Raw genomic sequence first — 25,153 nt, forward strand, 5'->3', positions numbered from 1 at the left:
AATATTTTATCATCCCAATTTTATACTCAAAATATTTAATTTCCTAAAAGAAACAAGACATTAGATTTTGTTTGGACTAGAGAAACCTTTAGTTACTAAGAATTTCCTCTCGTCATTGCAGCATTATGTAATGTTTTACCAACAACGATTCCACCACGTATTGCTCCTCAACTTTGGTGCCACGTATGTGAAGTATAAAAATAAAAAATGCAATCCGACTCTTTTAAATAGTCAAGGGTCCATTCCAAATGCACCACCAAGCACTATATAGATGCTACAAGTAGTGTAAATCTCAAGACAAGTAGGAATCTGAAGCCATAAATTGCCAACACTACCAGAGATGACAATAGCATTGTCCCAATTCTCCCCTCTAAAGTATATGCAAAACTCAGTGGGAACACAGGACATGGCGTAGTGCTGAGTTCACAAAAGATAACAAACACTTCTCCCAAATAATATTCAGCTCCCACTTCCTAGTTCCTATCTCTTGCACTCAATCAATCACTCACTTTCTTTGTCCTTATTTAAGGCCAAAACACTTCTCCCTTCACCACAAAACTATTCTCTACTATGACCTTCACCAGGGAGGAATATGAAGTTGATGATCATGTTCATGTAGATGTGGATCAGAATCACACAACATTGCCAACCATGAAATTGTGACCCCTGAAGGTGATGATGATCATGAGAAGAATAACTTGGGAGGAGAATGGTTGAGTTTAGGCCTCAAAGGTGACATGCCTTTTGAAGCAGCAGAACAAAACAACAAGGCTAACCATGATTCACAATCATCAAAGCCTCTCCACAACAAGGTGTTCTCATGCAACTTCTGCATGAGAAAGTTTTACAGTTCACAAGCCTTGGGGGGTCACCAGAATGCACACAAGAGGGAAAGAGAAGCAGCAAGAAGCTACCAATCTCATAGGATGATGACAACATCATCATCAATGGGGCTTGCATACTCTTCTTTGGCATCTAGGTCACTAGGAATTCAGCCTCACTCTCTTGTGCATAAGCCAAGTAGAGAAAGATCTGCTATGGTGGCCAAATTCAGTGATGCCAATAGTTATGGATTGGCGTGACATCATGGACACCCTTTATGGTTGAACAAGCTATGGATTTCTATTGGCCAGGTAGCTTCCGGTTGGACTTGCCAAAGCAAGAATCTGATGTTAAGAAGATTGACTTGGATCTTAGGCTCTGATCGATGCATTTGATCCAATTAACTTATTCAGAGTCCTGATTCTGATTTACACTACTACTGCTTTCTACTTGATTTCCCTATGCTATATTATGTCAATTGTGCTAATAAGATGTCAAGGGTAATACTATGGTAATTCTGAAGTTGTATTAATTGGTTTGAGAATGGAAACAACCACGTCCCCAGTCCTTGTGTACTAAAAGTTTACGGTACTTTAAAAGTGTGTTTGGTTTCTATTACTAAAAATTGTTTTTAGTTTTTAAAATATAAATAATAAGGTTGCTCAAACAGCCGGTAGGTACTAGTGACTAGTGGTGTATAAGTCATAGAGGAAAGTTGAACATGATTAAAATGGAAGATCAGAAAATATCTCCCATTTACTTTTTCTTTTGACTTTCGAAACACTCATTTTTTAAAAGATTTTCAAATTTTAATTTTTTTTTTTTTGAAAATTGATCAGTGACCAACAAGGTTTTATATTACACTAGCTATTGTAAAGTTATGGTGGTCCTTAGTATGACGAGAAAAATTGCGGACAAATGGATCACAATTACGGTGGCAAAAATTAAAAATTTAGACATTGCAATTAAAATTAAGGTTAATTATATGTACTTTTTAAAAAAAACTTTGGTGAGTAGTATGGAATCATTTCAAAAAAGTGTTTTTTAAGGCCAAAAATTAGAACGAAATCAAACAAACCATAAGACTGCCTGTTTTCATTTTCCCCCTCTTTTGTGATGATCAGATTCTTACTTCAAGGATATATAAAATATAAAATGGAGGTGATATTATGAATGACTAATAAATTTCCTGCTCATTTCTACTGTTGATAAATTAAACGAGAATAAAGAGTACTGTAGGACTTGGGACTGATTTTGGACATAAGATGGGACGGTAGAGAGGTACATGAAAATGGAACCAATTAGGTTATTTTATTTTTTACGAAAAAAATGGAACCAAGTTGATTTTTCTGATCTCCGGAAAATACACTCATTTCCATCCAAAATGCAAGCGACAATATTGCATCAGTTCACACAGATTACAATCAGCTACAAAAGTAATAAAATTAAGTGCCTCTTTGTTTAGCATCCAAGATTAATTTTATACATCGTGACATACATTTTTATGTAAAAGTTACACTATTTGAGATTAATTTCGACACATATATCTCACTCGCGTATAATAATTCAAAATCAATTTTATTAAAATCGAAACCGTACAAACACCGAAAACGGTAATGAACCACAGTTAAAGATGTAATTGGGGATATTATTAATTAGTTGTAAAAGTGATGGAAAGAATAGTGGACATTTATTAATAAAAAAAAATAGTGAACATTTGATGTGGACAAAATTTCTCCAATTTCTGTTAAGTTTTGCTAGACTTTGGAACATTACTTAACGTTCCATTTGGATAATCAATTAATCATAGCATGAAATGAAGGATCTCGAGCTGAAACTTCGTTCACTTCAAAAAATCAATACTAATAAAAGCTAATGCGCTCACTTCATAATTTTTTGAAAAGCCCTACCAAATTGTTTTCAAAATCATTTTTTATGCTTAAAGAATGGATAAACCAAGCTCATAGAATCTTATTTTTACTTGGTACTTTTTTATGTCGAATTTCACTTGGTACTCAAGCCTGCTTAAATAAATATAAAAAAATCTTGTAATTCCTTTTTTTTATATAATAATTTCTACAATTATGAGAGGGAAATAAGATAAGAAAAAAACTGTATAAGATAAATTGAGTAATGTGATAAAGAATAATCAAAGAAAAACAATATAAAAAAAAATGTGTTGTAATAATATATTTTTTTCTTGCTTACAACTCTCTAATACTTTCATGATGTCCTTGTACAGGCTATTTTTATTTCTAATAGAAAGTGTTTTTCAAAAATAGAAATTATATTGATTCACTTAATTGTTTTTACATATCTTTGTTACACATAAAATTAGTGTTTTTAGTCTTAAAATGGGCTATACTACGCAGACAAAAAGCCCAAAGATAGGCCCAAAATAGCAGTATTACAAATCAATAAAGACCTGAAACTTAGAAGACCCACTTACTTGCTATTGACATAATTTATACCTGGGGCTGGGTTTGGGACAAAAACATTGAGGTTGATGATATATACACTTCTATTTTTTTATACATACACTCCTTTTTTTTAAAAAATATATTAAATTTCTAAATTATCTTTAATATTATTTGAAATATAAAAAAAATATTCTGAAAAGTGTTTTTTAAAAGTTGATGATATATATACCTCCTTTTTCTTATAAGTACACCTCCTTTTCAAAAAAAAAAGTTAAAATTTTAAAATATTCTTAATTTTTTGCCTTTTTTTTTAATTTTATATTCACAACATTTAATTTAGTACTTTTTTTTTACAAATCTTTCTTTTTTTTCTTCTTTTTTTTTTCTTTCAATTTTTACATGCACCCCGTTATCTTTCCTTCACCCTACCTATTTTGGTAGCATGTAAAAATTGAAAGAGAAAAAAAAAGTGTGTGAAAAAAAAAAGAAAAAAGTAGAAAATTGAAAGTTAAAGGTATAAAATTAAAAAATATATATATATAATATTTTATAATTTTTTTAAAAAATAAAGAAGGTGTACTTATAAAAAAAAATAGGAGGTGTATATATCATGAGCCTTCCGAAAAGAGCTTTTTGTCAGAATAATTACGGAAAGTACTTTCCGGAATACTAAAATTACTATTCCGGAAATAACTTTCCGTCGAAATAATTATGGAAAATACTTTTTGTAACATTAGAATTACTATTGTAGAAAATTCTTTCCGGAATATTAACAGTGTATTTGTTACCATAATTCCAGAAAAAACTTTCCGCAATAGTAATTTTAGTGTTACGGAAAGTACTTTCCCAGAATTATTCCGACGGAAAGTTATTTCCGGAATAGTAATTTTAGTATTCCAGAAAATACTTTCTGGAATTATTCCGGCGAAAAGTTCTTTCCAGAATAATAATTTTAGTATTCCGGAAAGTACTTTCCATAATTATGTACAAATACACCTCCCAAAAAAACTTTTCAGAATAAATTTTTTTTATTCCAAATAATATTAAGGATAATTTAGAAATTTAATATTTTTTTTAAAAAAGGGGGTGTATATATAAAAAAAAATGGAGGTGTATATATCATCAGCCAAACATTGAAAAGCACTTGCAAGATGCAAACCTAATATATTTGAATTTGGGCTCTTATCATAATGTAGAGGTTCATGATATATACACCTCCCTTTTTTTATAAGTACACCTCTTTTTAAAAAAAAATAATTAAATTTCTAAAGTATTGTTAATTTTTTATTTTTTAATTTTTTATTTTAATTTTAATTTTACATCTATAACATTTAATTTAGTACTTTTTTTTCACACATTTTTCCTCTCTTTTTTCAATTTTTATATGTACCTCTTACCTTTCTTTCATTTACCTATTTTTGTAGCATGTAAAAATTAAAAGAGAAAAAAAAAGTGTGTAAAAAAGAAAAAGAAAGTAACAAATTGAAAGTTGGAAGTGTAAGATTAGAAAATTAAAAAAAGAAAAAAAACTATAATATTTTATAAATTTTTTGAAAAAAATTAAAGAGATGTACTTATAAAAAAAGAAGATGTATATATCATGAACCTAATGTAAATGGGTCTCAAAACATCTATTCGAAATTGATGGTGCTGTTAGAAAATAGAAGGCATGTCCTTATTTTTGGGTTAGGTATTGCCGTTTTGATCCTTGATTCCGCTTTGCTCCTGCGCTTGCACTTTGCCCCGGTAATTAGTTCGGACCTCATAAAAACAAAATAATATATAAAGTAAGAAAAGGGATTCACCAACTCTATCAAGTATCAATAACACTAATTTCATTTAATAACTTATATTTTATATTTTTATAATTATCTATCAATTTAAATTAATCAAATAAATATTAAATAATTTTTAAATTTTTTAAAAATTTATAAATTACAAGATTTATTTTATATATTAAGAACTTCAAATTTAATTATTAAATCGTTGAATTTTGATATAAAATATAAGTTATTAACTAAAATAAATCTATCTAGACTTACTCTTAGAATAAATAGATTTCTCCCTCTCTCTCTCTCAATATATATATATATATATATATATATATATATATATATATATATATATATATATATATATATATATATATATAATTTTGATAGATTAATTTTTGGTAAAGTTATTTTACTCAATATATCATAGTTTATATTAAATTTCAAACAATCTAACTATTAAAATAAAAAAAGTTTTAATAAATAGATCAAGTATATAAATTTGAAAAAAATTAAAAATGGTATTATGATATTTCATTATATAGATTTAAATTAACATATAATATACTTTTATAAATACATGTTAATTATGAAGTATCAAATAGTTTTTAATTTTTTGTAAAAACTTGTAAACTTGATTTATTTATTAAGAATTTTTAATTTAATGATTACCTTACTGAAATTTAATATAAATCATGAATTATTGAGTGAAATAATTTTATCCAGAGTTGCTCTTCAAATAAGTAGATCGCTCAATATGTATGTGTATATAAATAACACATAGAATGAAGGTGAATACAAAATCAATTAAGCAACGTAATTTAAAAAAAAAATGCAACTAAGCAAGTCATCTTTAAACTAGGCATGACAATAGGGAAGATAAGTATGAGTTACAATATTTTCATCCTTATTTTCATTCTCATATCCTATACATATCTCTATCCTTATATTCTACAAATATGAAATTTAGGTCTCATCTCCGTGTCATATCCTATACACATCCCTATCTAAAAAAAAACATTTCAATTAGGTTATTAGCTGCGTTTTATTTGTGTACCATAAAATTGATATATATATTTTTAAATGAACATAGCAGCAACTTAAAATATCTTTATTTTGAATAAATTTAAAGTATTTTGTAATCGATAGTTAAAGATTAATCTTTCAACTTAAATTTTAAGAGATTAATTGGTTTATTTTAATAAATATTTTTTGTATAATTAAATTTTTAACTGCATGCTTAGTTAATAAAATCACCGGTCAACTAAATTGCATCATATTGACCTTGAAGGTATCTTTTTACAATTACTTATACCAAATTTTTATACTAACGCTATTGAATAATATTTTGTATGATATGAAATCAATTGATTATTGTTGAATCATCTGATATTATTTTTTTTAATTACATATGTACCGGTACCTTTCGATTTCTAACTAAACCGAACACCCTCCTAGCTTTGGTGTAACCCGAGTGGTCCAAGTACCCTTGAACACAAGGCCCGAGTACCAACCCGAGAGTCATTGAAGCCGAGGACCCCTTCGGCCAGACCACAATCCGAATGGGTATTCGACCACGTGAGAGGCCAACTTGTTTCCCGCCAAAAGAAACCCCATCCCCTTAATCTCAGCTAAATAGTAAAAATTCACATCAGTCTATATTAGAATATAAAACTCAAATTAATTACCTTTTAACCTAAAAGGTTCATTAGGCTCAAATATGTCACCATTTATACAAAGCGTTGATAGGAATAGAAGGTAACTATGATCATTTAATGCAATAACATATATTGCTTTGAACCAAATATTCACTTTAGCGTTAAAGTGGTTTTACAAGTAACCTCCCTAGTGCTCGAGACAGGGATTCGAGAAGTCATAATCGTAAATCTTGAAGATTCAGTGAAAAATCAGAAGATTGATCGTTTAGAAGAAGATAGACGAAGGAATGTTCAATACAGGAACATATATCAATGTTTATTTAATAGTAGACATTTACTCAAATTTTAACTAATATTTAATTCATCAAAATATAAAATAGTCATTCAGCAAAAAATAAATCATAATAAAATCATGTGATAAATTATTTATTTTTTTTACAAGAAATTTATACACACATCACATGATGGTAAGAAATCATTTAAATTTTTTTAACTTCTTAAAAATAATTAGAAAAAATATTTTTTTTATAAAATAAACTTAACACGCACTAAATCGAACCACCCGGTTGGACCGCTCCCTAAAATAGCTTAGCCATTATTAGGTGTTCCTACTCAGAAACACTCTTCTTGTCGTTCCTTCTTCTTGATCTTTTAAGTCTTCGGTGCCGACTGGATACTGTCCTTAGAGGGTGGGGAGGGTACCTGCAAAGGCACTTCGATGCTCAAGTAAGTATTCGGTATGGAACAATAAAAGCTTTTATACTAGATAATCATACCTGTCCAGTTAATCCCATCAATACCATATTTATAGTGACGTTCTTGGGCCTGGTGGACTTTCTGGATTATTGGGCTAGTGCACGAGGTTTTGTACACTGATTACAGCTAACGTGGATATGTTTGATGTAATTAATACCTGTTTTCCTTTTTCTCATGGAAATTCGTTACAGCTGAATACCCATTCGGTATGTTCATCGACCAAGGGGGTATTCGGCATGTTCATTGACCAAAGGGGTATTCGGCCTTCCCCTTGGACAGAGGGGTATTCGGCCTTTTCCTTGGCCGAAGAGGTGTTCGACCTGTTCATTGGCTGAAGGGGTGTTCGGTCTATTCATTAGCCTGATGGGTACTCAGCCTGAGGGGGGGGTACTCGGCCTATTCATTGGCCTGATGGGTACTCGGCCTGAAGGGGGTACTCGGCCTAAGTGGGGTACTCGGCCTATTTGTTGGCCTGATGGGTACTCGGCCTGAGGGGGTACTCGGCCTATTTGTTGGCCTGAGGGGTACTCGGCCTAAGGAGGTATTCGGCCCATTTGTTAGCTTGAGGGGTACTCGGCCTGAGGAAGGTACTCGTCCTAAGTGGAGTACTCGGCCTATTTGTTGGCCTGAGGGATACTCGGCCTGAGGGGGGTACTCAACCCATTTGCTGGCCTGAGGGGTACTCGACCTGAAAGGATGTTCGGCCCGAGGAGTTATTCGGCCTATTCCTGGTACATTATGATTCATGAGTTGGCAGATAATAATATGGTTGTTTACATTCACCCAAATTAACTCGCTTCTGAATTGTCATTTCCACAGAAAACATGGAACATATTAAATAGCCAATGCATCAAATCTGTGTCATGGAATATACTTGTAGCCGAGCCATGTGATGTTGCTCAAAAGGGCATCGAATTTAAGGTTTATAATACACAGAAATAATACATATTTTATAATTTTGAATCCAAGAAACACGAATTTAATTTCTCTGTAAAAATTAGAACAAGTTCGGACAATAATCATGGAACTCGAACTCAAACTTTAATAATCTTATCTTTGAAGTGGCCAGCCCGCACGACCATTGAAACCAGTTCAACCTGGCTCTTGTGCAGCACTTAAGTTTGCAAACTTAACAAGTAGGACCCCAAAAATTTGATAGCTCTAATTCATTGCTTGCCTTTTGCCTGGCATTGACTACTATTTACTGCACTAACACCATCCAACTCACAACATCCAACACTTGGTTAAGCATTAGTGTTAAGAATAAGTGGCAGGTTTGTCTTCACTCAAAATTATTTTTGAGGATAACATAATTAATTTGTAAAGAAAATAAATTTTAATGTATGTATCTCTTTTAGTTCTGAATATTATTTTTGTACTCAGTAGATCAAGTTTTGGACTCCTTAAATTTTTAGTATCATACTCCACGTCGGTTTGAAAGGCAGCATGAATTGCTTTCTACAATTTGCACTCTTCACAAACCTCAGAGCCTGCAACTCCATTCGTGAGTACTTATTCCCAGTCTTCATGTATAGAGAAATTAATCATGTATTAATGATTAAGTTAAGCATGCAAAATAATAAATAAAATATAAATAACTTAAATATTAATAATGCTAACATATATATATATATATATATGCGCGCGCGCGCATGTCCGCTTGATATAATATATAACGCATATATATTAATTTCTTACAAAACATATCTGCGTGAAACTTCTTGGAAATTTCAAAATGCACAAGAAATTTATTTTCCACAAAAGTACCACATTTGAATTTGCAGGAAAATGCAAAGAAAATTCGCATGTGATAATGAAAATTCTAATAATTAGATAGATTTCCACTAAATTACATGAATGATCCTCAAATCGTTGGTATAAAAACCCTCTGCTACTCAAATATAAATAATTCTTTAATTCAAAATATATATTTGTATACGATATTAGAACATAAGGACATAAAAATTCTCAAATTTGGACATCTCTGCTCCCTGGAAAATTAAAAAGTGAAACCCATAAATTATTAATTAAGCACGACTTAATTATCATTTCATTTTCAATGTCACGCGGAGGTTCATCAAAATAAAGTATGAGTAGTTAATTTATGCCAGACATTAGGCACCGATTCAGAAGCTAAATATCAAAAGAAAACTACATTAGAGTAAAAGGAACTAACTACTTCACAATTTTCATCAAGCCCTAACTATAGAAAATAGGAAATAAAATAGAGAAAACTCTTTGATTATGGTCCAAAAAAATCTTCCTTCCTTACCTATTTGAGCTCATCACCACTTGATTTCTTACTTTCACTTCCAAAACACTCCATCTCCCTCTCCACTTTATGTTTATTTATTTACTGCATACCTTTTCTTTTTGTCTATAACATAACTATCGTTCGTTTGATGTAACTTTATTCAAGTATAACTTTCTAAATATTTAATATAATTGTATATATAGAATTCCAATCGCTTGTTAAATTAAAAAGAAACCCTAACATATGTAATTTAATTATATCCTCGGTGGTGGTATTACATCCCTCTTTTAGTTTTATATATGTTGCAAAGAAGTTATAAAGCTTTGGGTTCTTGTAGCTAGTTCCATGGCGCTCAAAATCCCAGCACCATGGCGCTAAATCTATTAGGGCTAAGGTGATTTTTTCTACAAGCAACCGACAAAAAAAATCCTAAATGATAATTATCACAAGACAAATATAGACAATACACAAACTAACTTATTCACTCCAAAATTTATAAAATTGAAGATATATAGAAGGGAACTAAAACTAAATAAAAGGAACCAGCTAATCAAAAGATACCTAAGAGATATCACACAAAATTATAAAATACCACCCCTCCCCCTCATGATGAATTCTAGATATGTGTGGCACATATATCCTGTACGTCACCCATATATGTCATTTGTTGTCTTTTGAGATTTTTTTAAGAGAAATATATGAAAAATAGAAAAATGTCTAGCTTAACACTTTTTAACGCCTTTTTTTATTATATTTTTATTATCAATTAAAATTCATTAAAAAAATAGATAAATTTTACTCTTATTTAATACAACTACTCGTAATTTTAATAAATTTTAACTAATAAAAAAATATTTCTAAAGGTTCTCCTATGATAATATATATATATATATATATATATTAATATTAATAAAGATAAGTACAGCTCCAACAAAGAAGACAGCTGCTGTGAAACATGACAATGATAAAAGTCACGGAGAGCTATTCATGTTTCACGGTATCTGTTGTTTAATCATTATGTCCTCAAAACAAAAGTCTCCTCATCTTTATCTTTACAAAGAACTAAACAAATCTGCAAAACTTGATCATTTGATTCTTCACACAATTTTTCACAAATTTGACAACATCTTGGGCAATAATAAATAAAACGGCATTTTTTAAAAGTAACTTGAATTTCGTCGACCTCTACAGCAGTTAATAATGATGATGTTATTTCTTTACTCAAATTATTGTAATGAAATATGCTCAAGACATTGAATGTGGTGGTATAGAATACTAGTATTTAGTATACGTAATGTGAAGAATAAATATTTACATTATATAACTAAAATGCATTATAATAAATATTTTGAATATATAAATTATAGGTTAAATACCTCTTTTAGTCTCTTACAATATTTTTTTTTGTTTCAATTTAGTTTCACTTTAATTTTTTGTCTCAATTTGGTTCCCAATAACTTAAATTAGTGTAATTTGGGACTTCCGTCCAAATGATTTAGACGGAGTTAACTGTAGGCCACGTGGCATCTACGTGGATGTCACGTGGATGCCAAAATTCTGGAAAAAACCTGAAACTAGAACGGCCCGTTCTGAAACCAGAACGAGCCGATCTGCTTTTAGAACGAGTCATTCTGCTTTTAGAACGGGCCGTTCTGCTTTTAGAACGGGCCGTTCTGCTTTTAGAACGGGCCGTTCTGCTTTTAGAACGGGTCATTCTGCTTTTAGAACGGACCGTTCTAAATCCAGAACAGCCCGTTCCAGAACGCCATGCTTTTTATTGTATTTTTTTTTATTATATCTATATTAATAAATATATAATAAATAAAAAATATAATAAATTAATATTCATTTATGAATAAAACAAAAAAAATTAAATAAGATAAGACCTTCCAAAATATTTTTTTGATTTGAATTTATCTAGTTCAAAATCTTGACTAAAATGCCGTAATGTATTTCAAAAATTAAAAATAAAATTCAGGGTTTAGGGGTACCTCCTCAAGAACAGGTTGTTAATGTTGGAGTACATCGTCAATGACTTCAAGGAAAAATACTGTTTCGTTTTATCCTTGACTGTATAGTATCAATTTGGTAGTAAATGGTTCGCTTCAGTTTGACTAACAATGAAATAAAACTTGTTACCATTGTCCTTAGTGATACACTGCATCATCCTTAATGATATATTGTATAGCCCAAATGTTTAGCAATTGAAGTTATTAATCCTCATTAACAATATTACCAAATCTAGTGTTTGAAATGCTTTGTATTTTGATTTTTTTGTGTACAAAATTCAGTACCAGAACGGCCCGTTCTGAAACCAGAACGGGCCGTTCTGGTTACACTGTTGGTGTGTTAATTTTGGACCTGGAACGGCCTGTTCCAGGTGCAAATTTTACACACCAATAGTCTAACCAGAACGGGCCGTTCTGGTTTCAGAACGGGCCGTTCTGGTTTCAGGTGTATTCAAGTATTTTTGGATCCACCTATGTGGCATCTACGTGGTATCCACCTGGCATCCACGTGGCCACCAGTTAACTCCATTTAAATTATTTAGACGGAAGTTCCAAATTGGAACGATTTAAATTATTGGGGACCAAATTGAAACCTAAAATTAAAGTGGGACTAAATAGAAACAAAAAAATATTGTAAGGGACCAAAAGAGGTATTTAACCTAAATTATATTATAATTAAATTTTATAATAAATAATTATTTTAAATGAATATGTTATTTTTAATATTTATGATAAACAATTTATGCATACAAGATTATTTTTAATTATCATTATCTTTAAAATTTTAAAATTTAATTTATAAATAGAGGGTAAATTGAAAGGAATAATATGTCCCAAAAGGTCTCTAAAAATATTTGTATGAAAAAAAAACTCTTTAAGACACTCGCATTAAAAAAAGTAACTCTTAATTCTCTTAATTCTATATAATTATTTTATTTATATTTTAAGGATCAAGATTTGTTGTCCGCTTGCTACTGTTGCAATGTGTGTTGTGTGGACGAAAAGAAAGAAGTACGTGCGTTAGAAGATATAAAAAGAAAAGAGAGAAAGTGAATAGAAAATAGGTAGATATCAATTGTTAGTGTTTTTGAATTGAACAAATACAAGAGAAAGAATAAATTAAATTTCCTCTTTACTTGTTTAATTTAATAGAAAGGTGAAAAAAAGAGAATTTTTTTTCTTCTTAAGAAGACATACTTATCTTTAACTTATGAGGTAAAAAATTAATAATAATAGATGATAAAAAATAATAATAAAGTTAGAACTTTAAGTTTTGTCTGGATATCAAACTTTTTTAATTTTATTTTTTTATATTTCTTCTCATATTAGAAGTTTTTTCTTTTAGTCCATACAAATATAATTTTTTTGCTTCTCTTTTTCTAATATATAATATAAAATCAACTTTTTTCTTTTTCTTTTTCTTTTTTTTTTTATTGAACCAAACAAAAGATAAGAATATTGAGAGGAAAAGAGAGAAAACAACTGGGAGATGAGATGAGAAGTAGCATTCGTCTTTATACGGCGTTGCAAATTTTATTTTTTCTACTCTACTTGACCAGACAGACAAATCAAAATTTATAATCCCAGCCAGGTATGGATATTTATGCGCGTTTATATTTTTATTTGATTTCATTATGTGAATATATTATATCAACAAATTTTGCGTATTCATCCTGACGACGCCTTATCCAAACTGTTTGATTGATAGTTAATAATAGACATAAAATGAGTACTCAAATATATATATTTAGTTAGAGTGATTATTGTAAAATTATTGAAATTAATAAAATTAAATGATATTTCAAATGATAATAATAACCTTAACCATTGTTGTAATATGTAATAACAACAAATTACAAACATAACTAGTTTTACACAATTTTACACCGACTAGCCTTAATAATTAATTGCAAAATTACCATGAGACAACTAATTGTACACAATTTTATACTAAATTAACCTTAACCATCACTATAATAATAACGCAAACAATTAGATTTACACAATTTTTCACTAACCAACTGTAATATATAAATGTATACGAAGGAGGATGGGATAGTGCCTTGCCTGTCCCTCGAAGTTTTTGTGCATGCTTTCTTTGAATTTGAATAATATATAAGTTATGAGGTTAATTTAATTTTATAAAATTAATTTATAAAATGATAATTATTTATTATTTATATATAATATTATAGTCATATTTATAAATGATGTAGAATTTCTAATATATATTTCTCATGCTGAGGATCATTTCGAATGTGAAATTTATAAAATTAAATATTTATAGGTGATTTGATAATAATCTAATAATATGTGACTTAATAACATATAGTCTAATAAGATCCAACAACACTCACTATAATAGACTTGATATGTTCCAATATTGTTTTTAAAAAAATGGATTAAATATCTAACTTACTTTTACAAAATTGATTAGTGAAATAAAAGTTATCTTTATTTATGTAACGACCCGGCTAGTCACTACACACACCACTGTACACCGGAAATGCCAGACAGAAGGACAAGTATATAAATATAGGGTCTAGAATATAAATATATACAAAGTCTCTATCCGACTAGAGTTAGAGTGTACAACACAAAGTACAATCAATGCTACTATCCCAAGTAGCTACATAACAAAATAGTCACAAAAACGATCAGCTCTACTGGTCCGCCGAAGACTCATCCTTAGATGCCCACCTATCCCTGCTCTGCTCCCATACATAGTATGATCATCGCAGTCCAACATTATGGAGACAACAAAAGGGTAAGCTAGTGTAATTAAAATTCAACATACAAATATATATATATATATATATATATATATATATATATATATATATATATATATCAATATAAATAAACAACATATACAATTATCAGCACACTTATACAGCTTATACCACTCAACAATATCAGCACCGCAATGCGGCAATATCAGCACTGCCTTAGCGGTTAGAAACAGCACCACATATGTGGCTAATAACAGCACCGACTTAGCGGCTATAATATCCCCCAACTCAGCACAACCCAGCACAGCACAGCACAGCATTTCAACACATTAATCAACTTCACAAAATTCATTTAAAGTACCACATTATTTAGCCATAACAGCACACATCTTCAGCATACAACTCATCGATCTTACAGCATAATCAGCAATCAGTACACAATGCGTCGTCACGCATATCAACTCGGAGATCTCCTACAGCAACTCAGCCATTATGGCCTACAACAACTCAGCCATTATGGCCTACAGCAACTCAGCCATTATGGCCTACAGCAACTCATATCAACATTCAACACAACACAACGTTTGCAACTCAACATATCAACTTGCAACACAACACAACTGTACAACTCAACATCAACTTTCAACACAACTCAACTGTACAACTCAACATCAACTTTCAACACAACTCAACTGTACAACTCAACATGTCAACTTGCAGCACAACACAAATATACAACTCAACATCAATCAACCAACATCATCCATTAGTCATCACATTATATTCGTCTACAACTCAACTAAGCATAAAACAACATTAACCAACATATATAAATTTCTCATCTCTGCGCCCGGCGCACTCATGGTCGCGCCCAGCGCGGTACAACCAGAGAGCACCAAGGGCTAGCGCGCCCAGCGCAGGTATGCCTGCGCCTGGCGGGGCTCAGCCAGAGAGCCCAAGGCTCACACGCGCCCAGCGCATGCCAGGCAGAGACTCCCAGGAGTCTCGCGCGCCCGGCTTGCCCATACCCGCGCCCAGCGCGGGGAAGGCAGAGACCTCCCCTTAGTCTCGCGCCCAGCGCAATTCAAATTGCGCCCAGCACCCACAGGGCAGAGACTCCCAAGGAGTCTCACGCCTAGTGCGACAATGGCCGCGCTCAGCGCAACACATCAATATCAGCATATACATATGTATCCATTACAGCGTAGCATTTCATCATCAACAACATAAAATAGCATGATCAACAATTTCACAACGTACGACATGTTCAACATATAATACGACCCAATCCTCTTATTTACAACTCATCTATCTTGTCAAATTACCCACCCAAACAACACCAATCAACCTAAGTACTTAGAACAACTTTCAACCTAACCAAATCACTAAATGTGAAATGGCAACCTTCATAGAAAATAGCACATCCTTATCTCATATGAAATATAATCAAGTTTCCTACAACTCTCATGAATACACCAAGTCTTAATTCATTCATCTACCTTGTTAAATATTCTAAAAACCGCAACAGCTATAGGTAAAGCTGGCAGCCTGACCCCTCTTCACTAAAACGGCCATATCTGGAGTTCTAAAACTCCTTTTTGAGTGATTCCAGTACCATTGGAAAGCTAACATCCAAGGCTACAACTTTTATGAAGACTATAAAGTAAAATTCTGAAACACAAATGCGCGCCCAGCGCGTTGAGTACGCGCCCGACGCAACTCTCAACCAGAGACCTGTAAATTCTATTGCGCCCAGCGCTGTCCTCATCGCGCCCAGCGCGATTCACCCAGAAACTTCCCATTTCAAGTCGCGCCCAGCGCGAAGAACTGCGCCCAGCGCGAATTCAAACGGGGACCCTTACCTGCTACGAAAATTTCACCAAAACCTGCGAAAAATACCAGGAAAACAACATGCAAACCATCCAAAAGCTTCCTCTTTCATCAAACATCAACAAAAACGTTCCGTTTTCGACATGCAATCACAAAATCATCAAAACCCCAAAAATTTATCCAAACTCCGAAACCCCCACCAAAACCCATTTTCAGCAATCTCAACCCGACATCCCGCAAGCATCAAATAGCAAAGGAGTTTCGGGACTCATTCACAGCCAAAATACACAAAGTAACTAGCTTCCCTTACCTTGGTTCAAGAATTTCCGAGCTCCGGGAGGAAGAATAAAGAAGAAGATTGGAAGTGGACGGAGACCAACGGAGAAGGAGATCTTCAGCTAATTTCCCACACCAACATCAACACCTAAACACCACAGCCACCAGAAGGAGTTCCGCAAGTGAGAATGGGAGAAAAGGAGAAGTATGAGTTTTGAGAGAAAGAGTGCATAAAAAGGAAAAAGAGAGTTGGAGTGTGGGAGTAAAATAGGAAAAGGAAAAGAGGGGGTCTCACAATTTATATATATTTTTAATTATTTTATTTTTTTATCGATGTGAAACATAAATTTTTTTTCAGTATATTTGAAAGATAAAAAAGAAGAGAGATGTGAGTGATTCATATAATATGAAAAAAGAAATAAATAACAAATTAATAGTATCAACTTAGGTATTCACAAATTTTAAATATCCAAATATCACGACTCTCTTAAAATTACCCTTAAAAGTTACATCACATCCAACATAATTGTGTTAAAAACGAAGATACAATAATCATTGGTGCAATAACTTATATTTTTTTTCCCCTTTACAAGTCTCCTGGAGCTTTACGGGTTAGCAGGGAAAGTATCCTTTTAAGCCACAACTTACCCCTGAATATATGATTAAAAAAAATTAAAAAAAACTTAGTCTGTATTACCAGTGCTTTTAGTATGTTTTGAACTTCGTATAACGGATAAACTATAAAGTTATGCTAAACACTGAATTCAATTTCCCAACTAACAAAGGTTAATTAACTTTTTGTTTTTGTCTTTTAAGGGATATAACTCCTAACAACTGAGTGGGTCTTTATACTAATACAATAGTATTTCCAACAGTAATCTCATCTGCAAACTAAAAAACAAATCTTAATAATTATTTAAGAAACATAAATGTCTAATCAATATTTGATAGACTAATTAACTAGTCTATATTCCTGTTTCTCGTTCTGATGGTATCCGGCCTAATAGTAAACAGTAACACACCCCACTATGATTTAATGTTTATAAACAATGTTTTAGATAATGTAAAATATAAAAAGTAAATAAATTAGATGTACTATAGAAAAATCAAATATTATTTATAATAAATTATTATTTTAATTAGTGTATATATAACTATACCGTATGGTGGCCGACTAAGCCGAATATCCGAGCCCGCGAGTGATTAGGCCGAGTACCCGACCCCGCGAATAATTAGACCGAATACCCGAACCCTTAATGGTTACGCCGATCACCCTAGTCCACCGGCCACTTATAAACGAGTGAAACGTGTCGAGTTGGTCGGTCAATCTCTGCGCCATGTCAGGCCGATTACGGATAGTTTAATTAGCGTAATACATTGGATTAGCCCCCTAATTTTCCGGGGCCCAATCCTTAATCACGGCCCAATACGAGCGTCTATAAATAGAGCCCCAACGAGGTATGTAATTAATTTTTCAACTACCGTATTTATTACGCCGAGAACTAACTTGAGCGTCGGAGTGTCTTTGCAGGCACCCCCAACCTCGCTTCGGACTACCCGGACAAGAACGAGAAGACCGTAACCCTATACCTGACCCGAGACGACCAAGATAATTGAAGTGTGTATCCTAACACAGGAACATTTGGCACCCACCGTGGGGCCGAAGAGACTTTTCTGCCCCTTTTCAACTCTACCAACTGAGACCGAGACATGGTAGTTACTCGCAAGGGACAATCGACGACGACTCAACCGATTCCTAATACTAACGCCGAAGACAATCCCCCCATGACCAACCAAGAATGCTACCCATACGGAATGCCTCAAACTCAACCGAAACCCGTGATACAACAGGTCCAGCCGAACGTTAACCAACCTCCGCCCAACTTTCATGATGACTTGCGCGCGCTGTGTGAGGAAATGGCAAATATCCGAAGGCAAAGAGAGGTCGATGCCCGAGAGATGGCCGAGTTACGTTGGCAAAATGCCGAGCTCCGGAGCCTGAATCAAACGAATGTGCCGTCTACTCCCACACTAGCGGAAGAGTCCGCCTATCACGCCCCAACCGACCAGGTCACTCGGACTCCGGCGACATCTTTAATAGCCAATAAGGCCGATACATCCGGCCATTCCCTAAGGCACCCTTTCTCCAGACGAATAATGGAAGCAACTTTATTGGACCATTGGAAGAGCATGCCAATCGAGAAGTACGATGGTTCGACCGACCCCGAGGAGCACTTGAATGTTTTCTTGACTCAGGCAACTCTCTCTACTCAAGACGACTCGGCATTGTGTCGAATATTCCCCACGTCACTGAAAGGGAGGGCTCTAAGCTGGTTCACCAGACTGCCGACTTCTTCCATCGACTCGTTCACCGAGTTGTCATCCCAATTTACCTTGCAATTCGCCACGAGTAAGCCGTACAGGACCACCTCGTTAGCCTTAGCGGGGGTCCGTCAAGAGAAGAAGGAAAGCCTGAGGAGTTTCATGGACCGATTCAACAAGATTGCAATAGAGATTGGTGATCTTAACCCTACCGTGGCCTTGGACCGGTTGAGCACGGCACTTAGGCCGGGACCGTTTGTGAATAGTTTGTGCAAAAAGCCACCCGTTGACATGAACGACCTCCGAAGACGTGCCGAGAAGTATATGTAGATGGAGGAATTGGCGGAGACAAGAAACCAAGCCAGGGCCGAAGAGGGTTACAGCCGGAAAGAGCAAGGTCGGGAGCCAATGAAAAGGGCGAATGCCGAGCCCTCGAACACTCGACCGCCTAGAGGACTGCGCTACACGGCTTATACTCCCCTTAATGCGAGCAGGGCCAAGGTGCTGGAGCAGGCTCTTGCGTCGGAGATTTTGGTGATACCAAAGAGGGCGAACACTCCTCTGAGGGCCGACAAGGCTAAAACTTGTCGATTCCACCGAAATCGAGGCCATTCAACAGAGGAGTGCTCGGCATTAAAAGACAAACTTGAAGACCTTATCAAGCAAGGTCACCTTAGGAACTTCGTCTCATCCCAAGACCACCAACCAAGCGGGAGAGACCAATACCCTCGAAGAACATCGTCACCCGGGGAACGACGCCGTCGATCTCGATCTGTTGAAAGGAAAGACCACCCCCGGAGCTCGCGAGAAGACAATGATCGCCCGAGGAAGATAATAAATACAATTGCCGGAGGCTTCACCGGGGGAGGCTCTACATCCTCCGCGTGGAAAAGACACCTCCGGGCGGTACGGTCAGTGAACAGCGTTGATCGGCCGAAGACACCGAAAATGCCGCCGATAACTTTTTCAGACCAAGATTTTCGGGTTATCGACCCGGTCCAGGACGACCCCATGGTGATCTCCGTCGAAATGCATAATTGCATTGTGAAGAAGACCCTGGTCGACCAAGGAAGCTCCGCCGACATCTTGTATTGGAACACTTTTGTGCAACTAGGAATCCCTTAGGAGAGCTTAGAGCCGTATCATGAGCCCCTGGTCGGCTTTTCGGGTGAGCGAGTGATGACAAGGGGATGCATTGACCTGTACACCCGCTTTGGTTTCGATCAAAGGTATTTCCAGATCAAAATCCGATACATAGTGGTGCATGCAAATACGTCATACAACATTCTTTTAGGGAGACCGTCGATCAATGCGTTAGGGGCCATCGTTTCGACGCCTCATCTGTGCATGAAGTTTCCGTCGAGGGATGGGCAAGTTATCACTGTGCATGCCGACCAAAAAACAGCAAGGGAGTGCTATCTCTCTAGTTTGAGAGTGCAGCCTATTGCCGAGCCGTCGACCACAAAGATAGGCATTAACGTGGTCGCATAAGGGATAGCCGAGGGTATTGACCTCGATCCTCGGTTAGGAGAGGAAGAGCGGATCGAGGCGGCCGAAGACCTCGTCTCATTTCAGCTCGGTCAGTTACCTGAGCAAGTCACGCGCCTTGGATCCCAATTGAGAGAGATCGATGCGAGCCGGGTTAAACGAGCAGTTCGAGACAATAAAGACCTTTTTTCTTGGACGGCGTCGAACATGCCCGGGATTGACCCTAATTTCTTATGCCACCGACTGGCCGTATGCCGAGACGCTCGACCAGTTGCCCAAAAGAAGAGAAAGATGGGAGAAGAGAAGAGAAAAGCGGCGAATGCCGAGGTCCAAAAACTGTTGCAAGAAAACTTCATCCGAGAAATCACATACACCACTTGGCTAGCAAACGTTGTGTTAGTAAAAAAGTCGAATGGCAAGTGGAGAATGTGTACCGACTACACAGACCTCAATAAAGCCTGCCCGAAGGATGCCTACCCACTCCCTTGCGTCGACCGACTCTTCGACGGCGCGTCGGGGCATGCGGTGTTCAGTTTCCTGGACGCTTACTCCGGTTACAACCAAATCAAAATGTCCCCGGCCGACGAAGAGAAGACGGCGTTCATAACCGAGAGCGCCAATTTCTGCTATAAAGTAATGTCGTTTGGACTGAAGAATGCCGGAGCAACCTATCAAAGGTTGATGGACAAGGTGTTTCAGGGTCAGGTCGGCCGGAACATCGAAATATATGTGGATGATATGGTGGTAAAGTCCAGTTCCCTGGCCGAACACCTAACCGACCTAACCGAAATATTTGCCTAACTTCGCAGACACAACATGAGGCTCAACCTCGAGAAGTGTACCTTCGGAGTCAAGGGAGGCAAATTCCTGGGATTCATGCTATCGACGAGAGGCATAGAAGCGAACCGAGACAAGTGCCAGGCCGTGTTAGACATGCGAAGCCCGAGCAACCTCAAGGAGCTGCAGCGCCTCTCAGGAAGGTTGGCCGCCTTATCCCGATTCCTCCCACGGTTAGGCGACAAAATCAGCCCGATGACAAGGCTCTTGCGGAAGGCTTCTGCCTTCTCTTGGGACGAGCAATGTGAAGCCGCCTTCGCCACGTTAAAGACGACCTTGGCAACACCACTGATCCTCACGAAGCCTGACCCTCTACGCCCAATACTGGTATACATATCCGTGTCGGACGAGGCAATAAGCTCGGTGCTGGTGCAAGAGAAGGAGGGCGCACAAGTTCCCGTATACTTTGTCAACTGACTCCTGCAAGACTCTGAAACCCGGGTACCAACTGATAGAAAAGGTCGCCCTCGGATTGGTGCATTCCTCGCGACGCCTACGACACTACTTTCAAAGCCACCAGGTAGTGGTGCACACCGACTGCCCGATCTCAAAGGTCTTAGGCAAGCCCGACCTCGCCAGGAGAATGATGGCCTGGTCAGTCGAGCTCTCACAGTTTGACATCGTGTACAAGCCTAGGGGACCGATCAAAGCTCAGTGCCTAGCGGATTTCGTAAATGAGCTGCACCCGCATGGCCACTTTGAGGAGCAATGGTGGACCCTCCATGTTGACGGCTCATCCAATGGCAGAGGGAGCGGAGCAGGGGTCATCTTGGAGGGATCGAAGGGTATAACGCTGGAACAATCCTTGCGCTTTTGCTTCAAGGCCTCAAATAATCAAGCAGAATACGAAGCACTACTAGCAGGATTGAGGTTGGCCGAGGACATGGGAGCCTCGAGGATCAAGTGTTTAACCGATTCCAAGGTTGTAGCCGAGCAAGTGGGTGGTAACTTTCAGGTCAAAGATCACATGATGATGAGGTATTATCACGCCTACCAAAAGTTGAAGGCGAACTTTCAGGAGGTGTCGGTCGAGCACATACCGCGTGAAGACAACACCCGCGCCGACCAATTAGCCAGGTTGGCCACGACCAAAAAGCCGGGCCAACTGAGAACGATCATTCAACAAGAGATAGACCACCCAAGCGCTGAAACGGAGATAGCAAATGTTGAGTCCGACCCCGCCGGGCAGAAAGGCCCACAAGATTGGCGAGACCAAATCAAGGAATTTATTGACAAGGGTACCGTTCCCGCCGACCCTACCGAGGCTAAGCGGTTGAGGGTTCAAGCTAGTAGGTACGTTGTCGTTGCGGGGCAGTTATACAAGCATGGTTTCTCCACGCCTCTTCTCAAGTGCTTAGACTCCGCTGAAGCCGATTACGTCATAAGGGAAGTGCATGAGGGAATTTGCGGAATGCACTCGAGGGCAAGGACAACTGTGTCGAGGTTACTGCGGGCGGGATACTATTGGCCGACCATGAACACCGATTGTGCAGCGTTCATGAAAAAGTGCCGACCGTGCCAGGAACACGGCAACTTAATTCATCAACCGGCCGAGCAGCTTCACTGTATTTCGCCGGCATGGCCTTTTGCCACCTGGGGAACCGACATACTCGAACCCTTTCCAGTGGCCAAGGGACAATGCAAGTTTCTCATCGTTGCCGTGGATCTATTCACTAAGTGGATCGAGGCCGAGCCCTTGGCGTGCATTTCGGCTCATCAAGTCCAGAATTTTTTATGGAAATACATCATTACCCGATTCGATATCCCGCATACCCTGGTGACCACAACGGCCTCCAATTCACCGACCGAAAGCTCAATGAGTTCCTTCTTGGTTTGGGAGTACAGCACAAGGTCACATCGGTCGAGCACCCGCAAACCAACGGTCAGGTCGAGTCGGCGAATAAAGTCATCCTGGCTGAATTGAAGAAACGCCTCGGGGAAGCAAAAGGAGCATGGGCCGAGCAGTTACCCGAAGTGCTATGGGCCTACCGATGCACGCCCCAATCAACTACGCATGAAACTCCGTTTCGCCTAGTCTATGGGTCTGACGCGATGATCCCGGTTGAAATCGGAGAAACCTCTTTCCGCCGAGCCCATTATGACGAGTCAAACAATGAGGCCGAGCTCCGCGCAAATTTAGATATCGTAGGGGAAATTCGCGACCGAGTGCTGGTGGTTGCTGAGGCCACCAAACAACGATACAAAAGAAGGTTCGACAGCAAGGTGAAGCCTAGAGAGTTTCGAGGAGGAGATTTGGTTTGGAGAACCACGGGCGAGGCAAGGAAGGATGCGAGGCAAGGGAAGCTCGCCCCAAATTGGGACGGACCCTTCCGAGTCCGGCACAACTTGAACAACGGTGCTTACAAGCTGGAGTACCTGTCAGGAGAACCAATTCCGAGAACTTGGAACTCCTCCCACCTAAAGATGTATTACAGTTGATGTAATAGTGCACTCTTTTCCTTGGCCAACTCTTTTTTCTTAGGAGGGTTTTGGGTCGGCAAGGTTTTTAACGAGGCACTCGATTCAGACATTTTTGAATATTTTGCTTTAAAGTTAATTATATGCGTGTACAAGTCATAAATGTTCAGGTCCGACCTCAGATAATACTCGCCCGGAACGAGCACCACGCTCGGCCAATCGCTCGAATGTGCACTCGCGCCGAACATGTTTCCCTCCCGAGTAACCTCCTCGGTTAAGGACGTACCTAGGCCGAGCACTATGCACGAACACCTACGTCGCCGAACTACGCTCGGCCGATCGTTTGAATGTGCACTCGCGCCAAACAGGTTTCCCTCCCGAGTACCCTCCTCGGCTAAGGACGTACCTAGGCCGAGCGCTATGCACGAACACCTACGTCGCCGAACTACGCTCGACCGATCGCTCGAATGTGCACTCGCGCCAAACAGGTTTCCCTCCCGAGTACCCTCCTCGGCTAAGGACGTACCTTGGCCGAGCACTATGCACGAACACCTACGTCGCCGAATTACGCTCGACCGATCGCTCAAATGTGCACTCGCGCCGAACAGGTTTCCTTCCCGAGTACCCTCCTCGGCTAAGGACGTACCTAGGCCGAGCACTACGCACGAACACCCATGTAGCTGAACCACGCTTGGCCGATCGATCGAGGCATTCTCGCGCCAAACAGATTTCCATTCCATTACCATACTCGACTAACGATCCCCCTATACCGAGCGCCTCGCACAAACGTCTCCACCAACGAACAAACCTATGAACGAGTACTATGAGCCTAGGCTGACCACACCGAACTGAATATCCAATAAAGCAAACTCCTCAAGAATGAAAAAGAAAAAGCCGAACTCTCACACGTCTATGTAGATTATCCAAGCTAGAAACTGAACATTTTTAAAATTGAGCACTCTTGCTAACACACGTTACGGTCAAGCATGTAAGCATATTATAAGTAGACTCAAGAAAATAACTACTCGGGATAGTATACCAAGCAAAGCGTTTTACTAACTGTGGCCGATCAAAACGGCATTACAAAAAATTATATCAAAACCGACGCCATTGGCCGGAACTACAAAAAGGCTCTAATGGCCCGGTTACAATAAAGCAAAAAACCCTTAGTACCCTTTACCCAAGCCGGTCACTACACCGCGGCCGAGCTCGGTGGATCCCCGTCACCAACCACATCTATGATCGGGTCTTCCTCTTCAATTGACAACACGGGGGCTCGGGTAGACACACCTCGTCCGGGGGCATCGACGTCGGGATGAGCCCCTTGGGGGAACTCACTGTAACTCATGAACTTCCCACCCAGGAAGTCCCGGCCAACATCAAATTGGAAATCAGCCAGAACCTCACAAAAATGGTACGCTTGTCGGACTGCATGCTGGAAGCCGGCATCATGCTAAGAGAGGATTTGTTCGGTGGCCTCGCCCTCGAACTTAGCAACAACCTCTTTGAGGCGAGCAATCTCCGCCGCAGCATCAACGGCGTCGACTTTCATCCGCTAC

The 25,153-nt window shown here is 37.6% G+C and overlaps 2 protein-coding genes across 2 annotated transcripts; both read left to right on the top strand.

Annotated features, from left to right (window-relative positions):
* Positions 1 to 252: 252 nt before the first annotated feature.
* LOC109809498 (zinc finger protein 7) lies at positions 253 to 1,594 on the top strand. The gene is given in 3 exon segments (XM_020372831.3): positions 253 to 621; positions 624 to 1,068; positions 1,071 to 1,594. Coding segments are annotated over 3 exon segments (630 nt in total). The 5' UTR covers positions 253 to 570; the 3' UTR covers positions 1,205 to 1,594.
* Positions 1,595 to 21,155: 19,561 nt separating this feature from the next.
* On the top strand, positions 21,156 to 21,593 carry LOC145958053 (putative mitochondrial protein AtMg00860). The gene has a single exon (XM_083074507.1). It carries the CDS (start codon positions 21,156 to 21,158, stop codon positions 21,591 to 21,593), a length of 438 nt encoding a protein of 145 aa, XP_082930633.1.
* Positions 21,594 to 25,153: the final 3,560 nt, after the last annotated feature.

This window comes from Cajanus cajan, chromosome 5 (assembly GCF_000230855.2).
Source record: "Cajanus cajan strain Asha chromosome 5, NIPB_CcT2T_4, whole genome shotgun sequence".
In the NCBI taxonomy this organism is placed as follows: domain Eukaryota; kingdom Viridiplantae; phylum Streptophyta; class Magnoliopsida; order Fabales; family Fabaceae; genus Cajanus; species Cajanus cajan.

Bases quoted from the DNA above. Each gene is read 5' to 3' on its own strand.
- LOC145958053 (XM_083074507.1), top strand. From the start codon at position 21,156: ATGAGGCTCAACCTCGAGAAGTGTACCTTCGGAGTCAAGGGAGGCAAA.